Source organism: Suncus etruscus, chromosome 20 (assembly GCF_024139225.1).
Source record: "Suncus etruscus isolate mSunEtr1 chromosome 20, mSunEtr1.pri.cur, whole genome shotgun sequence".
NCBI classification, from domain to species: domain Eukaryota; kingdom Metazoa; phylum Chordata; class Mammalia; order Eulipotyphla; family Soricidae; genus Suncus; species Suncus etruscus.
The window spans coordinates 26,050,962-26,076,559 of record NC_064867.1 but is presented as its reverse complement, the minus strand read 5'-3'; the positions used below and the strand labels follow the sequence as shown (position 1 = coordinate 26,076,559).

Below are 25,598 nucleotides of genomic sequence, written 5' to 3'. Positions count from 1 at the left end.
AACCTTCTGCAAGAGAGGCAAACACCTTACCTCCATGCTATCTCTCTGGCCCCGAGAACCACATTTTTAAAAACGAAAATACATAGGATGGTACACTGTTTTTAGTTTCAATAAGTTTTTATTGAGAATATTCTGCATGCAAGTACCCACATAGGTCGGGAGAATACAAATAACACAACTAATAAAACAAAAACTTTAGAACAATATTATTTATCGATAACGTTAAATTTCATAAAATTTGCTTACAATGTAGAGAAAATTACATCCTGACAATGACTGACAAAATCACAAACACTAATGTAAACATTGGCCTTGCATTTCCTTGGATAGTCTGAGTAAGTCAGGTTTGTATGTTGTTTTTAATTTTAGGCAAGATTCCAGGTTCTCATTGATGAGACGATTTCTCAATTTAATCTTAATAAGATTCATGCTTGAAAATGATTGTTCGCATAACTATGTAGACCCAAACAAGGAAAGAACAGCAAACGCTAGCTTTATTAGTTGATTATATGAGTCAGGAATACTATTGCAGGTGTTAAAAATCAACATATCTTCTTTTTCCAGGTCTTTCAAAGCAGATCACTTGTGCTGTGAATTAAGTTCACATTTGTGTTTCTCCAATCTTTCTAAATTAGCACAAAGACATTCAAATTTTGAGCTCAACAGTTCTTTGTTTTTAAATCCAGCAATTGCATTTCAAAGTTGCCAATGTCGATATTAAAGGGAGAAAAATTTGATTCCGTTACAGTGGCATCCAGAGGTTTTTTTGTTTTTTTTTTTTTTTAACAAAGGCTGTGCTGTTTCTGAAATCCTCCAGGGGTCCTCAAACTTTTTAAACAGGGGGCCAGTTCACTGTCCCTCAGACCATTGAAGGGTCTGACTATAGTAAAAACAAAACTTACGAATGAATTCTTATGCACACTGCATATATCTTATTTTGCAATGAAGAAACAAAATAGATACAAATACAATATGTGGCCCGCGGGCCATAGTTTGAGGACCACTGCCTGAAACCTTTTGAGAAAAGCTTCCCTCATATTTAAAAGTGCTGTTTTAAAACAGGTAATGTCAATATCAGAATTATTTTCTTGGCTATGTTTCAACAGGCTTGGAAGGTGAATCAAAGTTTCTCTGTCAAAATCTTGAGCAAAAACAGATTTCTTTTCAAATAAAATAACTTCTTCTAACATCGAAAAAATTGTGTTTACTTTCCCCTGTAGTTTATGATTAAGCTGATTTAGATGTGAAGTAACATCCACCATGAAAATACAGTTTTTTAAGCCACTGATCGATTGTTAATTCTGGATAGTGAACACCCTTCTCTAGGAAAAATGCTTTGATTTCTGATAATAAGGAAGCAAAACGTTTCAAAACGTTTCCTCTTGATAACCAAAATGTGCTGAAAATTTGAAACCTTACAATATGGAGATGAAACAGGTAAAAGAGAAAAACCTTTTAATAATCTTTAAAAGCAAAGACAGTGTTCTAGAGAAAAGTAGTGATTTCACTGAAAGGAAAAAAATCTATTGACACTTTAGTGTGTGCTGCAAGAAACCAAACTAAAATACACACAAAAACAAAAATGGCACTTTGTTAAAGGCATATGATATATCATAAAGGAATTATAATAGAGTGCTTGAAACATTTTAAAAATATTTTTATTTAAGCGTATTTCTTACAAAATTATTCAGACTTGATTTTCAATCATAGAATGTACACCACCCTTCACCAGTGCACTTTCCCCACCATCAATGTCCCTTGTTTCCTTCCCCTTCACCCTCCTCTGCCTATGTCAGGGGCAGGCATTTTACTTTTTTCTCTCTTTTCCTTTATGACACTGAGGCTTGGAAAATTAACTTTATGAAGCCATGGTTTGCAATATTGTTAATTAAAGGGTACCATGCATGTCACATCCATTTTCAGCATCCAGTTCTTGTCCAGAGTGATATGTTCCAACTATCAATGTCATAATGTACCTTTCTCTATTCTAACTGAACTCACCACTTTTTATGGCAAGTTTCCTATCATGGACTAGTCCTCCTGTCCCTCATCCCTATTTTCTCTAGATATTATTACCATATTGGCACTTATTATTCTTATATGCCACAAGTGATTAATCTGTGTCTACACCTCTCCTTTTGACTCATTTCACTCAGGATAATAATCTGATGTGTTGATGTATGTACAGATGATGCACTGTGCATGGCTCAGTGTTTTTGTGTAGTCACAAGAAACAGAACTTGCACACCCGTACATTGTATCCACTCATTGTATGATAGATTGGATTCAAAAAACTCCCTGCTGAACTAAACTCTGTGACAGATGACACAATAAAGATAATTTGTGAAATTCACAATTGTGATCAAATCCAGGCTATTCACCACCTGGGGTGAGAGTATAGATGCCCACTACTAGCATCTTCTCCATGAAGAAGTGAAGTGGCTGTTCAGGGGAAGGGTGCTCTCTCGCCTTGTTGGCAAGAGGGAAGAAGTAGTGCAGTTCTAGTGAGAGCAGAATTCTGACTTTGTACAGCCCCAATTGGACAAGGAATGGGTAGCTAAGCTTGTGTATTTGGCAGACATTGTTCATTTTCTCTATGGATTTAATATTCCTTTGCAGGGGAGTTTCACAAGTAGTTTTCACAGTGAGACATAAGATGGATGTGTTCAAAAAAGAATCTGATTCTGGGATAGCTGTGTCTGAGAAGGAGATATTGAAATGTTCCCATTCTTGCAAAAAATTTCTGATTGGCACTTATATTATGCAGAAAGTCATAATCAATATGAAAAAAACAGCATTTAAGGGCATTATTAGCTCACAACTTTAATCATGAGTACTCTGAACATGAGAATCCACGGAAAAGTAAACTCTGGGTTGATAATCCCTTCATGGAAGATGCCCACTCTTGTGCAAAATAAAATAGGTGTTTTAAGATCACTCCAGGCACTGCATTTCTAAACCCCACCCAACCTGGTCTGAAGAAGCAGGGTAGCAGGAAAGAAATAATAAAGCCAGGAAAGGATGATCATGGAGTCCATGGCCTTTTACCTTGTACTCTCTGCCTTGAGCCCAAAAAGCTAGAACACCTCTTTCTTTATTAAAACCAATTCCCAATACCAGGAGGTTTCAGGTCAAGAGATAGAGACAAAAGTATATTCAGTGGACTTTTACATATCAAAGCAAGAGGTTTAAGAAAGGATGACCGTTGGGGGAATGGAACACCTTTGTTTAGGGTTGATACTGGGTATCATCTTACACTCTTGGAGCTGGTTGCAGGGGCAGCACACGGGCACGCACTGACAGAGGCTAGAAGCAGAGTCCTGACTCCTGGAGGGGCCGCCGGGCACACAGAAGAGCCAAAGTAAAAGTGTAAAGAGCCACATGTGGCTCACGGGCCGCAGGTTGCTGACCACTGTCCTATCCTATCACAAACAATACTATTAGGATAAAAAAATATATCTAGAAAATTATACCAGAAGCTGGCAAACTATAATCAATGGGTTCCAGGCTGATGTCCATAAAGCTTGTTGAAACATATTCTTATCCAGTATGTATTCTATAGCTGTTACTTTGCTAATGGCGAAATGAAGTATTTCCATTAGATACTTTATGAACCAGAGCTTAAGGTACTATTTACTATATAAATACTAACAAAATATCATGTAAGTACATGTGTAAATATATATACTTACACATATATATACCAATGAACTACTAAAGAATGGGGGGATTGCAACTAAAAACCACAGCTATTGTTATCATAATTATAGAAGGAGTTGTTACTAATCTCAATCTCAAGCTACAAAAAAGGGTTGGGTGAGAGGAGGATCTTAGGAGAATCAGTACGCATGACTAAATGCTCGGTTTCTGTTAACTAGAAAATAAAGTAAGCTAACATGCAACCATTAATGACAACAACCTTGAAAATGATAAAGGATGATATGAGACACTTTAGCTTTGCCAAGATTATACTAGGAATAGGAAAAAAAGTCCTATGTGAAAGTCTCTGACCAGTAATTTTAGTCTTAATTTATTCTGGAGAAATTAGGGGTATTTACAGTAAGATGTTGCTTCTGAAGTATTTGTTGTTGTTGTTTTTTTGGTGTTTGGTTTTTGGGTAACACCTGGCAGCGTTCAAGGGTTACTCCAGGCTCTATGCTCAGAAATCGCCTCTGGCAGGCACAGGGGACCATATGGGATGCCAGGATTCAAATCACCGACCTTCTGCATGGAAGGCAAACGCCTTATCTCCATACTATCTCTCTGGTCCCGCTTCTGAAGTTTTATATGAAGTATTTTTAAAAAATGTAAGGGAGTCCTGATTTGTGTGTGGGGAAGGGTCCTGAGATCACTTATTACGAGGGTGCCATGAGGTAGAAGGGATAGAATCTTCTACATGCAGAGAAAGCACTCATCTGTTAAACTATTTCTCCAGTCCCAAGACCTGATTTTATACGTATATACAACACATTTTCTCTCACACACAGAGAACTATGCAACCTTTTAATTGTTGAAATCACGTATTTAATTTAATGATAAACTGTTAATAACAGTATATATATATTAAAGTCATCTATTATAAAACAAAACTATATTACATAGAAAATCAGAAAAATGAATGCTTTAAAAAAATGAATGCTTTTAGAAATGCTCAGTGATTATAGAAATTACAAGTTTCGGTTTTATTGTCAGAGAAAAGGAAAATATGTAGATAGATTTTTAGTTTTTAAAAAGTAGTAAGGTAAAACATAGTAAATGTGTATCTAAATTCCCCCTTCCATCTCAAGGTAAATCCAAGTAAATACATGAGACACACATATTCATTCCACTTACCTATTATACCAAAGGAGTAAAAGGAAAGTTGTTTTCCTAGGAGGTCCATGCTCTTCTGTAGAGGAGTTTTTGGTGCCTTGACAAAACAGAGAAGAGTGTCATCGTGACTTACTAAATTTAGAAAGATATCTTTTTTTTTTTTTTTTTTTGGTTTTTGTTTTTTGGGCCACACCCTGCGACGCTCAGGGGTCACTCCTGGCTGTCTGCTCAGAAATAGCTCCTGGCAGGCACGGAGGACCATATGGGACACCGGGATTCGAACCAACCACCTTTGGTCCTGGATCGGCTGCTTGCAAGGCAAATGCCGCTGTGCTACCTCTCCGGGCCCCTTAGAAACATATCTTAGGTGCCAGGGAGTCCATTTATGCCTGACACACATGCTAATGTTTGACATAAAGCGCCTCTCCCTAAGGGTATATGGTTAAGAGTTATATAGCTCCTTCGGAGGAAACAGAGGCTAAACTTTATTTCCCAAGCACACCTATCAAGGAATGCCAAAGCTTTGCATTTTAAAATGTCTGTTTATTTGAGAAAGTCCATGGCCAAATGCTTCTCCATTCCAGTATTCCTTTCTGAACCACAAAAATGCAAACCACCAAGACTTTTAACCTGGCAACTCTCTGATCTGCTCTCTTGCTAAACTACCACTTAGCTGCCAAGATTCTTCTTGTTTTTTACACCTTATAAATCATAACAGGAATCTTGGCAAGTTAGCTGAGAAATTCACAAGATTTTGAAAAAAAAATATGACATTCATAAAATATAACATTTTAGTATATAAGAATTTTAAGTAAAAACAAATCTTCGATATACTTGATCAAGGATGTTTTCCATATTATTTTACTTCCTAAATCCATCCATCCTTACTTTGAAATATGTAAAGTTAGAAATTTAAGAAGATACATTTTGAGATACAATACATTTATTTTAAAATCAATATAATAAAGTTAACTTATAAAAACAGTAAACACTGTAAATCTTTTTTTGTTTTTTTTTGGGGGGTGAGGTTTGGGCCACACCGGCTGTGCTCAGGGTTTACTTCTGGCTGTCTACTCAGAAATAACTCCTGGCAAGCACGGGGGACCATATGGGACACCGGGATTCCAACCAACCACCTTTGGTCCTGGATCGGCTGGTTGCAAGGCAAACGCCGCTGTGCTATCTCTCCGGGCCCCTGTAAATCTCTTTTCTATCAACAATATTTACATGTTTTAAAAAATTAACAGTGTTCAAACCCTTCAAATTATAAACTTCCAGAATGTTAAATACAGAGAACAGAATAATATTTGAAATAAAATGTTCAGTACTACATAAAATAATCCAGTAACATATACTTTTTTTCCTTAAAAAGAATAGATTTAAAATTAATACTAAAAATACTAAGTACTCACTTCTTCTGCTTGCATCATTTTAAAAACCTCCCCAAATTCAGAATTTTCTCCAGTTCCAATGACAATGCCCTAAAAGAAAAGAAAAAAAAAAAAAACACACAGAAAAATCCAATTATATTCACATGAAAACACTGCTCTCAAATCAAAAATTAAAAAAAAAACCTACTACCATGCATTCTCCAAAGTCAAATTCATAATCAATTTGTTTGATGTACACATCCAAGTTGTCAAAGCAAATTCATTTTTGATGTAACTATAGATCATTAGTACAAACAACTTATAAAAGAAGCCTTAAAAAATAACATTTTGTTAAACTCATTAGTAATTCTGATGCCTATTCTTTTGTCTGTATCAGTATTTCTGACTGATATATATGAATCTTTCTTACATACAATATTCAAGTTTCTTTCCCCCACAAGTGTTACTAATGATCTCTTTATGCCAATGGAATATTAGAAACCTCCAGATATTAATTAGTAGGTGAATGATAGTAAGAAATTTTATGAGACACAAATCCAGTGGTAGTCAGGGTCTACTCTTGGGTATGCACTCAGGACTATAGTAGAAGGGCCCATATGTGGTGCTGAATCTGAATAGTGGGGTGCAGAATACAACGCAAGCACCTTAACCACTACACTATCTCTCCAACCCCTCTAGTCAGAAAATTAAAACCAGTATCAATACAATTTTATTTATATTATAATGATGTTATCCACAAGTCACATTTCAGGGACACAGTTTCTAATTTTATGGTTATTTTGTTACCTATTTGGAAAAGACACATAAAAATAGCCGGAGAAAGGGGTGAGGTGGAGCAAGAGCAGAGCAGTAGGGCATTTGACTTGCACGCAAGCAACCTGGGTAGGACCTGGGTTCGATTCCTGGCATCCCATATGGTCCCGAGCCTGCCAGGGGCAATTTCTGAGCACAGAGTTAGGAATAATCTCTGAGTGCCACCAGGTGTGGTACAAAAACAAAATTACAAAACAACAACAACAACAACAACAACAACCAACAACAACAACAACCACAACCAAGAGGGGAGGGAAAATATGAAACACGAAGAAACAGATTCAATTACAGAGAAACGCTATTTCCAATTTTCTTAATTACCTTTGCTTTGCCACATCTGACCAGTGTTCCCATGAAGGCGATGTTACTTCTTGATGCAAGAGCTCCATTACTTTCAGTAGGCTGAGGAGCTGTCACTTTAGAACAAGGAGTTGTCTCCCCTGTCAAGCTGGACTCGTCAATGGAAAGATCCACAGCCTGAAGGGAACAGAAAGCATGAATCACTAAAGCATTGAGCCACTAAGGTCAAGTTCGAAGATTCTGCTACATTTACTATCTAAAGAGCTTCTGATCATAATGTTTCCTCAAATATCTCTTAACTGTTACCCAAAGCTTTGATCATATATGAAAGACCAAAATACAACTACTGTGTATTAAAATGAAAAATTATGTCAACAAAATGTAACATGGAATGTAGATTTCATAAGCTGTATAAACAGCTATTATTAAAAATATAGCTAGGCAAAAGCTATATAGCTATATCTGATGGGCCAGATATAGTACTAGGGTTAAGGTTACATGATACCAATCTGGCTTGACCCCTGCCTACCGTGTATATGTATATGTGTGTGTGTGTGTGTGTGTGTGTGTGTGTGTGTGTGTATATATATATATGGTTCTCTGAGGACCGGCAGGAGTGATCACTGAGCATAGAGCCAGGAGTAAGCCCTGAACAACTACCAAGTATGACACAAAACTCAAACCAACCCCAAAACCACATTCTCACTCTCAACAAACACACAAAAAAAGATAGTAGCTAAGACTTTAGCTGAATACCGTTCAAAGTTCAACTCTCAAAAGAAAATACTATTTCCTAATTTTGCCATGGCTAAGTTTCTGGAAAAAAATTTAGGAGATGGGGCCGGGCGGTGGCGCTAAAGGTAAGGTGCCTGCCTTGCCTGCGCTAGCCTAGGATGGACCGCGGTTCGATCCCCCGGCATCCCATATGGTCCCCCAAGCCAGGAGCGACTTCTGAGCGCATAGCCAGGAGTAACCCCTGAGCGTCATCGGGTGTGACCCCCAAAAAAAAAAAAAAAAACCAAAAAAAAAAAAAAAGAAAAATTTAGGAGATTAAAAACAATCATGGGAAAAAATAATAAAGGATATTAAAGACATTAACAAAAGAATTATTTCATCATTTGGGACTCATATTTTGATAGTCTTCTTGCTAAAACACATCACTATCCTAAATATATTAGCAACAATTCAAAAAATGTGTAAAATATTCCCATGCAAATCAGGACATCACCTCATCTCCTAATATTGTAAAAGGGCTTCAATTCGAATACAACTAAGTAGCCATATACCAAACTGGAAAAAAAAAAGTCATCATTTTATATGTGGTAAACACTGCATCTATAACCTAGCTTGGTTTCCAAATATATTATTAGATGTTAGCTGACATTGTATATTTGATATATGACTGATTGATAGTAGACAATATATTAAACTACCCTCCCTTTCCTCCATGCCTCCCCACACACGAGGCAATAAGAAAACTAGTCAGGGAAGATTTTTAAAATCCAATTTTAAAACTTTAAAATCCCCTAGAGTAGTACATCCTAAAAGTTATGATACAATAGTATGAAATAAAAATATGGGAACCTTCACAGAATACAGAAACGGCAGGTGCTGTCCAAGTGAGATCCCAGCAAATCTCCATTATTTCTACTATGCCTCAGAATTTCTTAGAAAAATCACTGCCCAACTCAAACACAGAAGAAAACAAAATAAACTACCAAAAGCTATGATTTTGATGAACACCTCAAGAATTGCTGGAACAGTGTTTCCCAATCCTTTGGGTCCTTTGTAAGTTCTTGTAAAGGGTCTTTAGGACATTCTTTGGAAGTGTCTCTTTTACTAACTCCTCTCAGAGAGAAGGCATTTATGTTCTCTTTGAAGATATTTTATTTTAAATATTAGAAACTTTATACAAGAATAAACACTAACATTAACTGAGCACAGGTCAAGGAGTATAAGCATAATCCTTTTGAAAAGAGAAGAAAACGTACAGCTTTATTTCCTAATTAACAACCTATAACTTCAGAGTCAGCCATAGCAGTGCAATAGCCACTTGAAATAAATTCTCTGCTCAAGGGGCCAGAGAGATAGCATGGAGGTAAGGTGTTTCTGCCTTGCATGCAGAAGGACGGTGGTTCGAATTTTGGCATCCCATATGATCCCCGAGCCTACCAGGAGCGATTTCTGAGCGTGGAGCCGGGAGTGATCCCTGAGTGCTGCCAGGTGTGGACCGCCCCCCCCACCGCCCAAAAAAAATTCTCTGATCAAATCAGGTATTTCTTCAGAAAAAAAAAAAAGAGGGACATCATCTTTGACATAATAGCAACCAGCCTATCATGTACAAACTAATATGGAAAGTTGGCTTGGATCTTTTTCCTATAAATTAGCGAACTCAAATTTCAATATACTATCAGAGAAATCAATATTTCAAGCTGCATAGATCTTGACTGTCTGAACAAGATTATTTTCTAGTGATAACTATATGGGTTTTCACAAGAAGTAAAGGATGTCATATCTAAGAGTGATATTTAAAAATTTTGGCATACCTATTACATAAAATAAAGTTATAATTTACATAATCTACAAAGAAATATCAGGAGCTTAAGTGATAGTACAGTGGGTAGGGTGTTTGCCTTGCCGACCCAGGTTTGATTCCTGGTAACTCATATGGTTCCTCAGGCATTCTGGTAAAAATATGAATAAGATACAACACAATTCGGGGCCGGAGAGATAGCATGGAGGCAAGGCGTTTGCCTTTCCAGCAGAAGGACGGTAGTTCAAATCCCAGGAATCCCATATGGTCCCTGAGTCTGCCAGGGGCGATTTCTGAGCCTAGAGCCAGGAGTAACCCCTGAGCATTGCCAGGTGTGATCCAAAAAGCAAAAAATAAAATAAAATAAGATACAACACAATTCAAAAGTCAGAATAGTAATAAGAATCAGAATGCACCTGAATTTACAATTTGAATATCAACCTTTGAGAAAGCAAGATTATTTCAATAAAACATTAGGTAAAAAAAGTGCCAAAGACATAAAGGTTTTCCAAAAGTGAGAAAATCTTCTAACATAGTGGATTTTTTTTTAACTTTTGCTCCCTTAAACAAGATTCCTCTCACTGTTCATTCAAAAGAAATCAAATATAATTTGAAATTCTTCATGAGCTCTATCATACTAACAATCAAAACACAATCAAACAAATAGTATAAGTTATATACTGAAAACATACAGTACGTGGATTTTTTTTTTTTTTTTTTTTTTTTTGGTTTTTGGGCCACACCCGGGAATGCTCAGGGGTTACTCCTGGCTATGTGCTCAGAAGTTGCTCCTGGCTTGGGGGACCATATGGGACACCGGGGGATCGAACCGCGGTCCGTCCAAGGTTAGCGCAGGCAAGGCAGGCACCTTACCTTTAGCGCCACCGCCCGGCCCCCAGTACGTGGATTTTAGCCCCCATGATAAGTGCTTGCAAAAATTAACTTTCTGACAACTATATAGATTCAACTTGATGAAGCTGCAAAAATTTAAGGACCAGCCTTTATTTAATGATCTCTATGGCTTCACTAATCCAAAAAGAATTCACCTCTGCAATAATCCTACCCATGTAAATGAGAATATTAATACCAAGGCTCTAATTAAGTCTCACTGTAAACCCATCTATATTGTGTTTTAATTCTAGTAGCTTAATGAGAATTGTTTTCTTTTTAGCATTTTAGATATGAGTATCACTCCTTCATTAAACACTGCTTTTAAGTTACTGAGCTTAAAAAAATTCAGCAATAAAACACTAAGCCGGGCTTAAATCTAAGAAAAAAATACTTCCAGTGGTTTAAGAATAATAAATTTCTAAGCCATACAATGATTAAAGTATCACAGAAATGCACATCCTTTCTAATGTCAAATGTAATAATTACATTAGTTTTTAGCAAATAGAAATACTTCTCAATTCCATCAATACAACATAGTCTTTCTTCATCATTCTCCATTTCTTTTGACAGCTAATTAAAAATCTCTACTTCTGGGGCTGGAGTGATAGCACAGTGGCATTTACCTTGCATGCTTCTAAACTGGAATTCAATCCCCAGCATACCATATGATCCCTGAGCCTACCAGGAGTGATTTCTGATTGTACAGCCAGGAATGCTCTGGATATAGCCCCAAAACAAACAGACAAAAAAATCTCTACTTCTTACATAAATTATTCTTTACTACAAGTCTGTTTATTAGTTTAATAATTCAGACAGTTTCGAACACAAGGTTTCAGGGTCCAGAGCAATAGTATAATGTGTAAGGAGGGCACTTGTCTTGCACGTGTCCTTCAATTCCCAATACCACATATGGTACCAAGCCCCACCAGAAGTGACACGTGAGCACAGAATCAGGGATAAGCCTGGAGCACTGCAGGCATGGCCCAAAACCAAGGGGCTAAACAGATAGTAGGGCACTTGCCTTGCATGAGGTCAACGAAAGACAAATACCAGCCATCCTTCCTATACAGTCCCCAGAACATCATTAGGAGTAATTTCCTGAGTACAGATCCAGGAATATCTCCTGAGCATGGTTGGGTGCAGTCCATAAACTAAAACAACAAATTCCACAAAATTTCTGTGATAAATCACAATGATGGGGAGCGATTTATTACAAATCAATCAAATTTACCTACTAAAAACTGCACTGGCTTCAATATAAAAACTTACAATGCAAGAAAGAATAAATTCCCAGAAACCAGTGAAATAGGGCACCAAAGATTTATCCCTCCAGTAAAATAATCATTTGCTGGCAAAACTAGCAAGACAATACTAGCATATAAAATATAAACCAATTTAAAGAGTACTCAATGCAGAAAAAAGCAGCCGAGTTTCAATCAGAAAGCCTAAGGCATTTCTGTTTTCCTATCATCTTCTACATTCCCCAGGGACTCAGAAGCTATGGGGGCTAAACACCCATTTTCCTGTCAGGGTTTAGGGGTGGCAAGGGATGGTCTCAAAATATTATGCTTATGTGTTTTCACCTGCCTGGCAGTCCCTGAGGGCCTAGAGCAGGTACTGACCCATTTCCCACAGCCATACCGTTAAGAGTAGCCATCAAGGTATCTGCCAAAAGTCCAGGGACAGAAAAAGGCAAGCAGTAGATACCTAAAAAACTGGAAAGGAAGAAAGTATAGTGGAAATTGTAAAGATTAAGAGCTTGGAAGCCCTGCAATACATACTGGGAAGACAGTGTGAAATACATGCCTGAAACCACAAAGCCAGTGAGGCCGCTAGACTTGGCCCCATCGTGCATCTTTTAGTTTGGTGCAAGCAGGAGGTAGAAGGGAAGGCAGTGCTGGAGGCAGCTTAGCTGAGTTGAAGAAATGTTCAAGTTCTGAGACAAACTGCAGAGTCAGGAAGAAAAGCTTTTACACAGCCCCTTTGGCCTCCAAATGGATATGGATGACTACTCAAATATAGCAACAGAAATTTTAGTGTCCGCACACTACAAGGAACATGATCTTTGCAAAAAAAAAAAAAAAAAGAACCTGAAAAAGTCACTAACAAAATAAACCACTGCAGCCTTTGGCAATCAAAAACAAACCTTGGGGCTAGAACAGTAGAATTGTCCTGCATGCAGCCAATGATTCAATCCCCCTGCACATACAGTTCCATGAGCATATCAGGACTCAGAACAGTGTTAGGAGTAATTCCTGACCACTCCCGGGTATAGCCTCAAAACAAAACAGACTGGAAAAACCCTTGAGAAAGAGTACTCTAATGTTCAGAGAAATGATATAATATTAAAAATATCCATTTTGGGCCCGGAGAGATAGCACAGCGGCGTTTGCCTTGCAAACAGCCGATCCAGGACCAAAGATGGTTGGTTCGAATCCCGGTGTCCCATATGGTCCCCCGTGCCTGCCAGGAGCTATTTCTGAGCAGACAGCCAGGAGTCACCCCTGAGCACCGCCGGGTGTGACCCAAAAACAAAAAAAAAAAAAAAAAAACAAAAAAAAAATCCATTTTACAACAAAAATTTACAAAGCATATATAATGAAGCATATAGATAAGAACCATTCATAGAAAAAAAATATTAAAGAACCTATACCTAAAAAAGGTCAAGACTGAACAGAAAGACTTTAAATCAACTCTCTCAAATATGTCCCATACACTAAAGGAAGTCATAGGCAGAAAAAAATAATTAATGAACAAAAGAGCTATCAATAAAGAAAAAGAAATATGAAAAATAGAGCTCCTAGTTCCTGATGCATACAAGTATAAAATATAAAAATTTCACTACATGGGTTGAATAACAGATCTGGTAAATGGGAGATATGAGTAAAACTGAAGATAATAAAATGAAATCAACCATTTTGAAAGCCAGAATAAAAAAGAATTAAGTGACAAAGCCTAAGAAATCTGTAAGCATACCATGAAACATACACCATAAAAAAAACATGAAACTGGGGCCGGGCGGTGGCGCTAGAAGTAAGGTGCCTGCCTTGCCTGCGCTAGCCTAGGACGGACCGCGGTTCGATCCCCCGGCGTCCCATATGGTCCCCCAAGCCAGGAGCGACTTCTGAGCGCATATCCAGGAGTAACCCCTGAGTGTCACCGGGTGTGGCCCAAAAACCAAAAAAAAAAACAAAAAACCATGAAACTAGAGAGACAGCACAGTGGTAGGGGGCGCTTGCCTTGCACATGGCCAACTATGATTGATCCTCACATCCCTATGGTCCTCCAAGCACTGCCAAGAGTGATTCCTAAATGCAGAGCTAGGAGTAACCCCTGAGCATTACTAGGTGTGGCCCAAAGAACACTCCAATAAAAAATACCCCAGAAATGGGTTAGAAATATTTGAAGAGATCACGGATAAGAAGAAGTCCAGTTTTGAATAAGTTAATGACAAACTCCATGATTTCCAATAAGATTGTCTGGGGGAAAAGTTTGTTTATATCAACTGAAAGATCTACAAACTCTAAGAAAGCATAATCCAAGTTCTGGTCATAAATTAATTAAAAGAACCAATAGGAAGGGAGGTAACATGAGTTTAAAAAATATTTTACAGAACCTACTAAATGTTTGCTCTTCAAGCCTATGTTCTGCTTTGAACATGTATCTCAGTTGTCTGTTTCTGTTTCATTGTTTGATCATTTCCACTCTGAAGAAGTCTGCTTTCTCTCTTTAACACATATATTGCTATCTTCCCTTATTTCTAAATATTCCCTTATTCCTAAATAAGTTTCATTAAAAACTCTCTTGCTTCACTAAAAAGTAAAAATAAAAGACTTACTGAAATGAGCATAAAATAAACATTCTTAATACTTGCTGTTATCAGTTATTTCATTCACCCAAGTAATGTAATTTATTGTCTTTTCAAAGAAACTTTATGTAGACAAGAGAATAGTTATGTTCTCCATATAGCTCCTAAGATTCCTTATGCTTTCCATAACTCTACATACTCTAATACTTTCCAATATAATTAATTAAAAACTGGCAAACTCTAGGCATTTATGAATAGCCCATTAATTCCAAAGACATAAATGGCATGCTAATGAGTTTTCAGGGTCTCTTAAAACTAGGTGCCCAATTCTGTCTTCCATGCCTTCTATTGATCCTACACACTATAGTCAGATTAAAGGTAACATCCTTTTATAAGCTGCACATGGCCTTTAAAATTAATTCTTTGGGGGCCAAAGAGATTGCACAGCGATAGGGCATTTGCCTTACACGTGGCCAACCCAGGAAGGATCCAGATTTGATTCCCAGAATCATATATGGTCCCCAAGCCTGCCAGAAGCTATTTCTGAGCAGAGTCAGGAATAGCCCCTGAGCGGGTGTGGCCCAAAAACAAAACAAAAAAAAAATCAATTCTTTAATAATAATACATAAATTGGGGGCTGGAGCGGAAGCGCAAACGTTAGGGCATTGTCTTGTGCATGCTAATCTAAGACGGACCTCAGTTCGATCCCCATATACTCCCCCAAGCCAGGAGTGATGATTTCTGAGTGTATAGCCAGGAGTATCCCAAGCATCACCAGGTGTGGCCCAAAAAACAAAACAAACAAAAAAAAAAAACAACAAAAAATTTAAATTGAGTTTTCTATACAAGATCCTTCTGAATCAAATTCCATGAGACATTTTTCGATTCTTCACATATGGTACCACTGTATTAGATATTAGAATATCCAATGATCTAATTCCTATTTCTTTTCTCTCTTTTCTGCCCAGTACTCTCTATTATCACTTCCAAACCCATGCTGTCTGAGACATCAAATCAGAATTTAACCATTCCTTTCTCTAAATTTCTGAGCCCCATTCTTTGTACTTACAGAGTGCTATTTCATTTTATGGTGAATGATTTGTATGTGTAAGCCATATGTTCCATATTCAGATGAATTCAATCACTCTAAAGAATTCAATGAGTTCAATTACTTTGATGTCTCTCATAATGTGTGACACACATTTTCATAAAGATCTGATTCACTGAGATTGGACAGACAGTAAGCCAGTAAGGTGTTTGAACTGCACACACAGTTGTCCCTGGTTCAATCTCTGGCACCACAAAATCATATCTATAAAATGTCACTTCTTAAATTATAAAACTGAATACTCAAATCAACTATATATTAATTCTTTTATATATATATATTAATTCTTAAAGTTGCTATCAAGATCAGAGAGAAGACTAGAGAGGTGTTTGCCTTGTACCTAGTTGACCCTGGCTAAATTTCAAGAACCATGTATTCCCAAGCACCAACAGAAGTGACCTCTGAGTAGAGTCAAGAGTGAGCTCTGAGCATAGTCCAGAGTTTGGACACAAAACAAACAACAAAAATAGCTACTAATGTGAATTCTTTATCTACAACCAAATATTTCTCACTTTTCAAAAGTAGCTTCTCCAAATGCTAAGTCAAATTTAAGGGGTCCTCCTGCCCCAAAGTCATATGCTAAAATTCTAACACCCAAGCATGAAGTTAAGTCACAAGAGTGGTACTTTTGTAAATGGTTTTTAACAAAGAGACCCAGAGATCCTCTAACCCAGTTTCATTGATTTTTTTATTCCCCAGAAATTAAAGCTGTGAGAAATGCATTCATTGCTTATATACTATCCAGTAGGTAGTATGTCACTACTGGATCCCAAACAGACCAGAAGAGGAAACTTACCTCAAACAAGCGCAAGTCGGCAGGAACTCTGTCGCCAACAGAAAGGCAAACAGTATCGCCAGGAACCAAGTCTCGTGCAAGAGTATGCTCCAATTTCCCTTCTCGTACACTGTTTCATGAAATAAAAACAACTCGTGGATAAAACAGAAAACCCAATCATTTTAAAACAAACATTTTTCTAGTGGGCTTAGCTGAGAGAAAAATACAGAGAATTATTACTACTTGTATAGAGATAAGTGAGGTTAAGCCATGAAACATCATTTTTTGAGCTGTAGGTTAAGATGCACAGATGAAATAAAAAAAAGCACTGGGAAATCAGGTGAGCTATAAGATGCAACAAAACTGAAGCAACTTTTGGAATTATCTGGGTCTGGTTCATGCAACACAATAGTCAGAACTGCATGTCATACAGAGCCATTCACCTAAAAATGGCAGATTAATAAATCTATTTCTCAAGTGTCTCAAAACTAGTATTTTCTTTCTTTCTTTTTTTTTTTTTTTTTAATTTGGGAGGTGGAATGCCAGTCAAACTGAGGTACCCTGGGCTACTCCTGATTCTGTGACCAGGAGTCATCCATGGTGGTGCTAAGGTGACAGGTATGCAGTGCCAGGGACCAAACATAGTTTGATTAAAGCATGTAAAGCAAGTACCTTATTCCATTACATTGAATATTGTGTGCATTTCTCATGTCAAGCTCGTAATTTTTACCTAACACTAAAAGAAATCTGGGCTACAATGGTATTTTGATTTCATACTCAATTTATTTAAATGTGCCAGTGATCAAACCCAGTCTAATATATCAACCTCTAACATTAAGTGTTAATGAAAGTGTGGATCAGAAACAATGATCATACCAATGGCATTCTGGTGGCATAAGTTTACTCAGTTCTTCAAGAGATTTTTCTGATCGATATTCCTATTCAAAAAAATACGAAGTCATAGTAAGAAAAACATTTCAAAGAAATGAAAAAAAAATGTACATATGAAATATATGCCATGTTAAGATTAAGAATTGACTACACTTGTTAATATAAAATCTCCCCAAAAGGGACTCTGATTCACATTTATTCACTGCTGGTATGTATGACTGATTCAGCCCTTCTGGAAAACAATAAGAAAAATATGCATGTGTCTGAGTTAAGTTTCCTGTTCTAGTCTGTTTGGGATGCTGTTGCAACATACCACAGGCTGAACAGCATATAAGCAATACATTCATTTCTCACAATATGGAAAACAGTATGAGCTTCCTTCCATTAGACACAGCAATATCACTCCTGGGAATGTACCCTATGAGCCCAAAAACATAACACAGAAATGGCATCTGTATTCCTATGTTCTTTGCACCATTTACAATAGCAAAAGTCTGGAAACAACTTAAGTGCACAAGAACAGATGAGTGAATAAAAAAAAAAAATGCTATGGTACATGAAGTACTACACAGCCATTAGAAAAATTAAAGTTATGAAATCTGCTTATTCATGGATATAAATGAAGAGCATTATGCTGAGTGAAATGAGTAAAAAGAAGATGGACACAGAATGATAACATTCTCTTGCAGAATATATATTAAAATAAAAAGTATGAAAATAGTGCCTCAAAAGAACAGAAATGAGTGCCAGGAGGACTGGTTCATGGTAGAACACTTTCCACAAAGTGGAAGGGAAGTGCACTTAGGACAGAAAAAGGATCATATGACAATGATAGTTGGAAATGATCAGTCTGGACAAGAACTAGGGGCTGAAGGAGATTAACAGTATTGCAAACCACAGTGCCTAATTGAAAAAAAAATGTATATGTATTTTTAGAGGGAAGGAGGGAAGGAGGGAGGGAGGGAGATACGGTGGGAGGAAGGGGGGTGGGGAGAAAAAGATTTTTCCTCTGTAATTGAAGTAACAGAAGTGGTGGGGAGGGACACTGGTTGCTGAAAATGTACATTGGAAAAGGGGTGTGTGTCAGAACATTGTATGGTTGAAATTCAACTGTGAACAACTTTAACTATCTCACAATGATTTGAGATAAAAATTTTTTAATTTCATCTTCCTATCCCTTTTCTTACTTGTTTTGAGAGCTCTACCCATAAAACTCTATCCCTTAGTAAATAGTACTAAATTATAGTACACAATTTTGATAACTAAATGATTCCAATTATTTTTGTTTTTGAGCCACATCCAGTGATACTCAGGTTCCTCCTGGCTATGCACTCAGAAATTGCTCCTGGCTTGGAAGACCATGGGGGATCAAGCCATGGTCCATCCTAAGTTAGCGCATGCAAGGCAGACGCCCTACCATTTGTACCACTACTCAAGCCCCATAAATGGCCCCAATTTTACTTGAAAATTTAATGTGCAAACCTAGGGTCAGGTAATTATTTACTGGAAAAGAAAAATACTAATTAATAGTGTGTCCCCAAACTATAAATTTTCAGGTCAAAACATCTTTTCTTTAAATTCTGATATTATAGTCATTGAAATAAATTGATATTTTATTTTTTTTATTGCACATTTTATTCAGTCTGTTTTGATTATCTTTACCATCATCAAATTAAAAAAACTAGACTTTAGGGTGTTAGGGAGATATAATATAGGGTGTCAGTCCCCTATATTACACTACTGCCAAATCACCAAAGTACCACCAGGAGGGAACCAGGAGCAGGAGTAGGCTCAAAGCATAGCCAGATGTTGTCCTTGCAAAAAATAATGATTTTCCTTATGCTAATGCCCAAATCAAAGTAGTCAAGTTAGAATTAGTTCCAAACTTTCCTGCAGTATTGTAAATAAAATTATTTTAAAAACAAAGAATAAATTATTATAATCATCCCAATAACTAGTTAAAAGCAACATTAATTTAAGCAACTGTCACTTCCATATACCTACTCACCTGAACAAAGGCAACTGTAACGACGATAACTATTGCCTAGAATACATAAAGGAACAATATTTCAAAACCAGAAGACTCTCGGTGACACCTGACTTCAACACAGAATCTGTGCAAAAACCAAGATCTCTAATTACAGAAGCCTGACTGTCACAACTGTGACTGAGAACTTTTCCTGGAACTATTTAGTAAGACTTTGGAGTTAAGACAGCTTAGTATGCCTGGAGCCTGTAGTTGGGTCTTATGGCAGGATGCTTCATGGGTAGGGGCACCCTGATTTAAGCCAAAGGTTTTTCCTTTCTATTTTCCCCAACTTTTGCAGCACCAATGGAAAAAACTGCCATCCCTTTTTTAAATCTTTTCAATAGGGGCTCCTACCTTTTTCACAGAAACCTGGGACACAAATTACCTTGTTTTACCTCATATTTCTGCATTTTTCTATAAAATTAAGAAGGGAGGGAAGAAAGGATGAGGACAGGAGCCAAGTGTCTCAGGCACCATTGGTGGAGAAAACAAAAGGCAGAACTAAATATCCAAGCCAAAGTCAACAAAATAGAATCAAGAGACCCAAACTATCAAAATCTAAACTTAAATGGGCATGGGTCTATTATACTAGCAGGCCAGAGGACAAAGGGTAGTGGTATAAGATGCACTCTGGGAACATGGTAGAAGGTAGTCGACACTGACGTAAGATGTGCACTGTTTCTTTAACAAACATTAGCAGTCTTTAGTTCAAAATTAGTGATAATATATTCTCAACTGGAATGTAAACAGAAAGTTTAACTAAAAAATTATGAAGTGTTTCATATCATCAAGTTAAGAGAATAAAGAACTATGTGACAAATCTAGATCCTTGAACATCACTTGCAAATAAAATTCAAATTCTGAAGTTAAAAGCAGAGTCTGATAGTTAACAAAAGTATTAACAAAAAAGTCTTGCACATCCAAGCATCTCTTAGTTTAGTTTCCAAGATAAAAGCCAATCCTAATTTATATCTAAATAAAAGTTCGAAGAAATCTTTTTCTTACCACAGTGATACTGACAGCATCATCAAACTGATGCATTAAAATACTGATGACCGCAGAAACCAGAAGCAGCATAATAAGGGGATTTTTAAACTGAAAATAAAAACAAACAAAAGTTTAACCATTTTACCTTAATGATAATTCTATTCCATTTGAACAAATGCTTAAAAAATACTATAAAAGCATGACTAGAAAATTATAAAATCTACATTTAAATGAGAATTTCTTTAATCAAGAGAAATGTGTTAACTGTATTTAGAATGTACTACTTCATCATAGTTCCTTTTCAGAAGAAAATAAGATCAATCCTTAAAATGAAGAAATTATCTATTTCTTATAATACAGGTACATTTTTTAGTTTAATAAATACCACTTTGCTACTCTACTGATACTGAAGCAGGATAAGTGTTGGTTTTTTTTTTAATTGAAAAACATGATTTACAAAATTACTTAGTTGAGTTTCAGACATGATATTTCAGCATCAATTCCACGACCAGTGTCAACTTCCCTCCACAAGTATTCCCAAATTCCTTCCTGCCCCCATCCCCAATAACCTATCATCATCTTGTCAGGCACATTTTCAAGTCTATTTGTAAGAAAGAAATTTTTATTTGTTTGTTTGAGGGCCACACCCAGTGGTACTCAAGGGTTACCCCTGGCAAGCTTGGGAGACACATGAGATGTTGATCCAACCCAGGTTGGCAGCATATAAAGCATACTACCCACTATGCCACAACCACAGCCCCAGAAAGGTTTTTTTTTTTTTTTTTGGTTTTTGGGCCACACCCGGCAGTACTCAGGGGTGACTCCTGGCTGTCTGCTCAGAAATAGCTCCTGGCAGGCACAAGGGAACCATATGGGACACCGGGATTCGAACCAACCACCTTTGGTCCTAGATCGGCTGCTTGCAAGGCAAACGCCACTGTGCTATCTCTCTCTGGGCCCCCCAGAAGGGATTTTTAAGTTAAAAATTAATGTTAAACACTGGGTAGGATAGAACACCTTAACTATGATATTTAAACACAGCTCAATTAACAGTTAATAACCTCCCCTAAAACTCTTCCCAGAGAGTTATTCTCATTCATATTCATATTATTCAATATGGGTCATATGAATCAATCATATTCAATGATATTCCCATTCCTGGTTTCCTGATAACTCTCAGAGGTAACAAACAATATCTCAAAAAAAAAAAGAACCACATCACCAACCCAATCAACAAGCATTCAAATGCTTCACGTTGGATGGACATCTTATCACTTAAATATAGGATATGCTGCCAGAAATCTCTTCCTCTGATGAAATGTTGCCAATTGTTATCCAAGTTGCAAAGTAACTAGGCTGCATAGAATTCATTCCACCAGAGAGCCCAGAACCCTAGATATCATGGTGCTAGTACTAGATGCTTCCTCCCATTCCTTTCACTGTGCATCCCCCTTGCTCAGTGGTTCCACCCCTGCTTTCCATTAGCATCCTGTGAAGTATTCCCGACAAATGCTCAGGTTCACACCAATCCAATTAAATCACAATCTCTGGGCAGAGGGCCCAGATTTCAGCAAGTTTCAAGCTTTTCTCAAGTACTTCTAATGCATAAAGTAGAGGTTGCCCAAACTTGAATGGTATGCTGCCATTCCCACTTCAGAAAGGAACGTACTCAATGGCCCCCTAGAAATCTAGCTTCTTTAAGTAAACTTATAGAAAAATACTTCCTCATATCCTCAACCCACCCCCCAAGTGGACTGGATAGTCTCACTGGCATCATCCTATCTTTTTAAACCTCTGGTTTCTCATCTGGTAAAATAGTACTTTATATAAAATAAAAAAAGGTGAAAAAGACTAAGAATTTATATTTTCAAATGCCAGCTATGAGCATCATACTGACTATAATATCGATGGCATTTTTAGATTTTTTTTCCTTAAAAATTGTGCCAATAACTCTCAAGAAGAGGGACAAATTAAATTGCCACCCTCCAAAGCCTCGGCAGCTGCACCCACAATCATAATCACCACACCAATGGCCCAGCATAACAGCTTTACTACTGATCTCTGCAGAGACACCTCATAGACCACAACTCCAGGTATGCTGGTATTTGTTCTGAGAACACTACAGTCTTCTCAAAGGGAATATGGGCACCCTCCTTCTACCCTTCCGTACTTCTGTAAGCTCTGGCAGTCACAGACATGTCCCACAAAACACTACCATGTCAGCCACAGAACCTGACAACTCCTTAAAGCACATGACCACGTATGCTAACACTGGCATTAGGTTAAGAGTTGGAGCAATGTATGCCTGAAACCCTAACATCAATAGAACTATAAAGTCATAGTACTAAAATAAAATTATCTCTGAAAGGAAAAATAAAATTCAACCTAAGTAATTTATTTATGTATAAGCAAATCCTAACAAAAGGAATTTTTACATAAAGTATATTTCAAGATTGTTTATTTTCTCTAAATAACTTCACAAAAGCTACTCTACTGACAAATGCACATCCCTTGACACAAGACAGGAGTAGTGAAAATATCCAACCTGAGAAATATACTTCTTCCATAATGGTTCACCTTCACTGATATCAAACTCATTCCAGCCATGGAAGGCTCGTCTGTGGCCAACTTCACTTTTGTTCAGACCATTTTGAAGATCAGCCTATAAGACAAACGAAAGTGAAGATGTTAGCAGAGTACAAAAGAAAATAAAGCAGTCCTTATTGTATGATCAGATTTATTAGAACTTCAACAGTCAAAAACATTCTAGAGTAAATACAAGTATATTTAAAACTGTGGGACATCCAAAGTAATATTCTGGGAAGGATAAATTACAAAGGAGTACTTTAATTGAATATTTAAAAAGTGTTTTTTTTTGTTTGTTTGGTTTTTGGTTTTTGGGTCACACCCGGCAGCGCTCAGGCATTACTCCTGGCTCCTGGCAGGCGTGGGGGACCCTATGGGATAGTGGGATTTGAACCACTGTCCTTCTGCATGGAAGGCAAATGCCTTACCTCCATGCTATCTCTCCAGTCCTAGACTATACTTTTTAAAATGAAAAATTAAGGGGACTGCAGCAATAATATACTTGTCTTGCAAGGGGTAGACTTAAGTTTGAACCCCAATATCCCATATGGTCCTACTTAATTAATTCCCTTCCTAATACATCTAATCCTTCCATAGTTTCCTGGTAATAAATGCCAATGATATTGAACAACATTGTCCAATTATATCATAATCACATGCAGTTCCTTAAATTTTAAAATAAGTTCAAGGCCAGGGAGATATGAACAGGGATTAAGGTGCTTGCCTTGCATGCAGCTGACCCTGATTTGACACCCATTATTTGGTCTCCAAAACAATGTCAGAAGTGATTCCTGAGCAGAGCCAGGAATAAAATTTGAGTACAGCTCTGTGTGGTCCTTAGACCAAATAAGTAAAAATAAAAATAGGTCCAGTTAATTCATACTACCTCATACCACCTATATTTCACGTATCCAATATTGATGATTAGTGGCTACTGAATTAGCATTAGACAGCCATTCTTAAATCACAGAATATTCCATTGGACATAGAGTCGAAGTGACTCATAGGGTAGAAATACTAATTTAATTATCTCCTCCTGTTCTCCCCATCAAAAACTTACTTGGAGAATGCTTGCAACTTCACTGACTGGTAATTCGCTTGCCTTTTTTGATGTCAACACAGGAATCATTGTTTCATTTTCACCATTAGGTAGTTTTTGAAAACGTGCAACCTAGGGAATTAAACCAAAGCAAAAACATTTGAATATATAAAAACAATTTCTAGTGCAGTTTAAAATAAATGAAAACCAGCTACTTATTTTACACAACTAGAAAACAATCTTGTCCAGAATAGTATCTAATCCTTAAACAATTTTATATACTATATGCTATTTTTCAAAAAGCACACATCAAATATTAAATCCTTAGTACCAGTAAGAACAGAAAATCATTTTAATTCAATAATTAAGATGCTAGTTCTTCGCTGATGCAGACAGCAAAAGGCAAAATAGACTCCTTAAAAAACATCTTCATGATTACCCTAATCATAATCCCCTGAACTCAGTAATGTTTAACATGAGGAGCACAGAACAGCCAAGCTCTCTCCATTTCAACTACTTTTTGGATCAGCTCATTTCTTCCCTACTCAGAAAGGATAATTGGCTAGTTCACAGCAGTACAAAAGTAAGTCTAGTTCCAAATTAAGCAGAGTCGAAAAAGCAGATAGGAGACGAACACACGTCAGATAACTCCTGAGCACAAAATCAGAAGGTGGTGACCATGAGAGGTGCTTCTAAAGAAGTAAAAAATAAGTGTTAACAATTTTGAAAATAAATCCAACTCAGATCTGTCTGAGTCCTAACCTGAGAATCTTTATAGACCAATGCTTCCCAGTTCTGAAACTTTGTAAAGAAACAATTCAACCCAAAAGCTGACTGAAGCCATGCTGAGACTGGCTTGATGCTTCTGTGGCCAAAGAACACATTTCTCAACTTTGGAGAGCCAGGATTTTTACAGAAAAGTACTTCCCTACAATTGTGAGGCAAGACTTCTTTATGACAATAAATTAAAGCATGCATTTAAAAAAATTTGCTCTCCTCAAAAAATGATGAATAACTGTGGAAAGTTTCCTCTGTGTGCCTAGTTTTCCAACAATACAATGTTTCCTAGCATCATTTAGCAACTTCAAAAGAAGTATTTTTCCACTTTTACTAATTTAGTAGATATCAACAGCCAAAGATTCTGAAGAAATTGGAAATAAATTGGGTTTTATTTCACCAAAACAGAGCCTTAACATTATTTTACAGAAGAAGAGTCATTATAAACTTTTAAGCCAAGGGAATTCTTCTTAGGAGAACACTCATACCATGAGAGGCTTCCTGCCCCTTCCCCTTTCCTCCTCTCCTAAATAAAATTTTATCGTAATTTGGCACAAGAAAAAAAGAAAGAAAGAACTTTAGGTCAATTCCTAACAATAAGAGCTTTCTAAATTTCAAAGGCAAATAATCAAAGACATTTTATAGTCATGTAAAAGATAAATCAAGGGTGCTAGAAATTCAATTGAAAGACCTGAGCACGTTTCCGTATCTAACAGGAAAAGTTCGCCCAGGAACTCTCAAACCATGTAGCATCATTATACAAATGTGAAGATAAATATAAACAAAAGAAAAGTATGATAGATGTGACACAGCAGTTTCAGCAGGACAATACTGATGACAGCCATTTGAAATCAAGAA

General features: G+C 37.0%; 1 protein-coding gene across 2 annotated transcripts in view; it reads right to left on the bottom strand.

Annotated features, from left to right (window-relative positions):
* The window catches only part of ATP2C1 (ATPase secretory pathway Ca2+ transporting 1), a 135,861-nt gene that overhangs the window by 36,544 nt on the left and 73,719 nt on the right, over positions 1-25,598 (bottom strand). For both annotated transcript variants that reach the window (XM_049766498.1, XM_049766499.1), the window contains exons 2-10: positions 23,985-24,095; positions 22,884-23,000; positions 20,357-20,446; positions 19,331-19,366; positions 17,308-17,369; positions 16,453-16,561; positions 7,338-7,493; positions 6,225-6,293; positions 4,834-4,909 (exon numbers count right to left, since the gene is read on the bottom strand). In XM_049766498.1, coding sequence (XP_049622455.1) covers positions 4,834-4,909; positions 6,225-6,293; positions 7,338-7,493; positions 16,453-16,561; positions 17,308-17,369; positions 19,331-19,366; positions 20,357-20,446; positions 22,884-23,000; positions 23,985-24,095 — 826 coding nt within the window. The remainder of the gene's footprint in view (positions 1-4,833; positions 4,910-6,224; positions 6,294-7,337; positions 7,494-16,452; positions 16,562-17,307; positions 17,370-19,330; positions 19,367-20,356; positions 20,447-22,883; positions 23,001-23,984; positions 24,096-25,598) is intronic.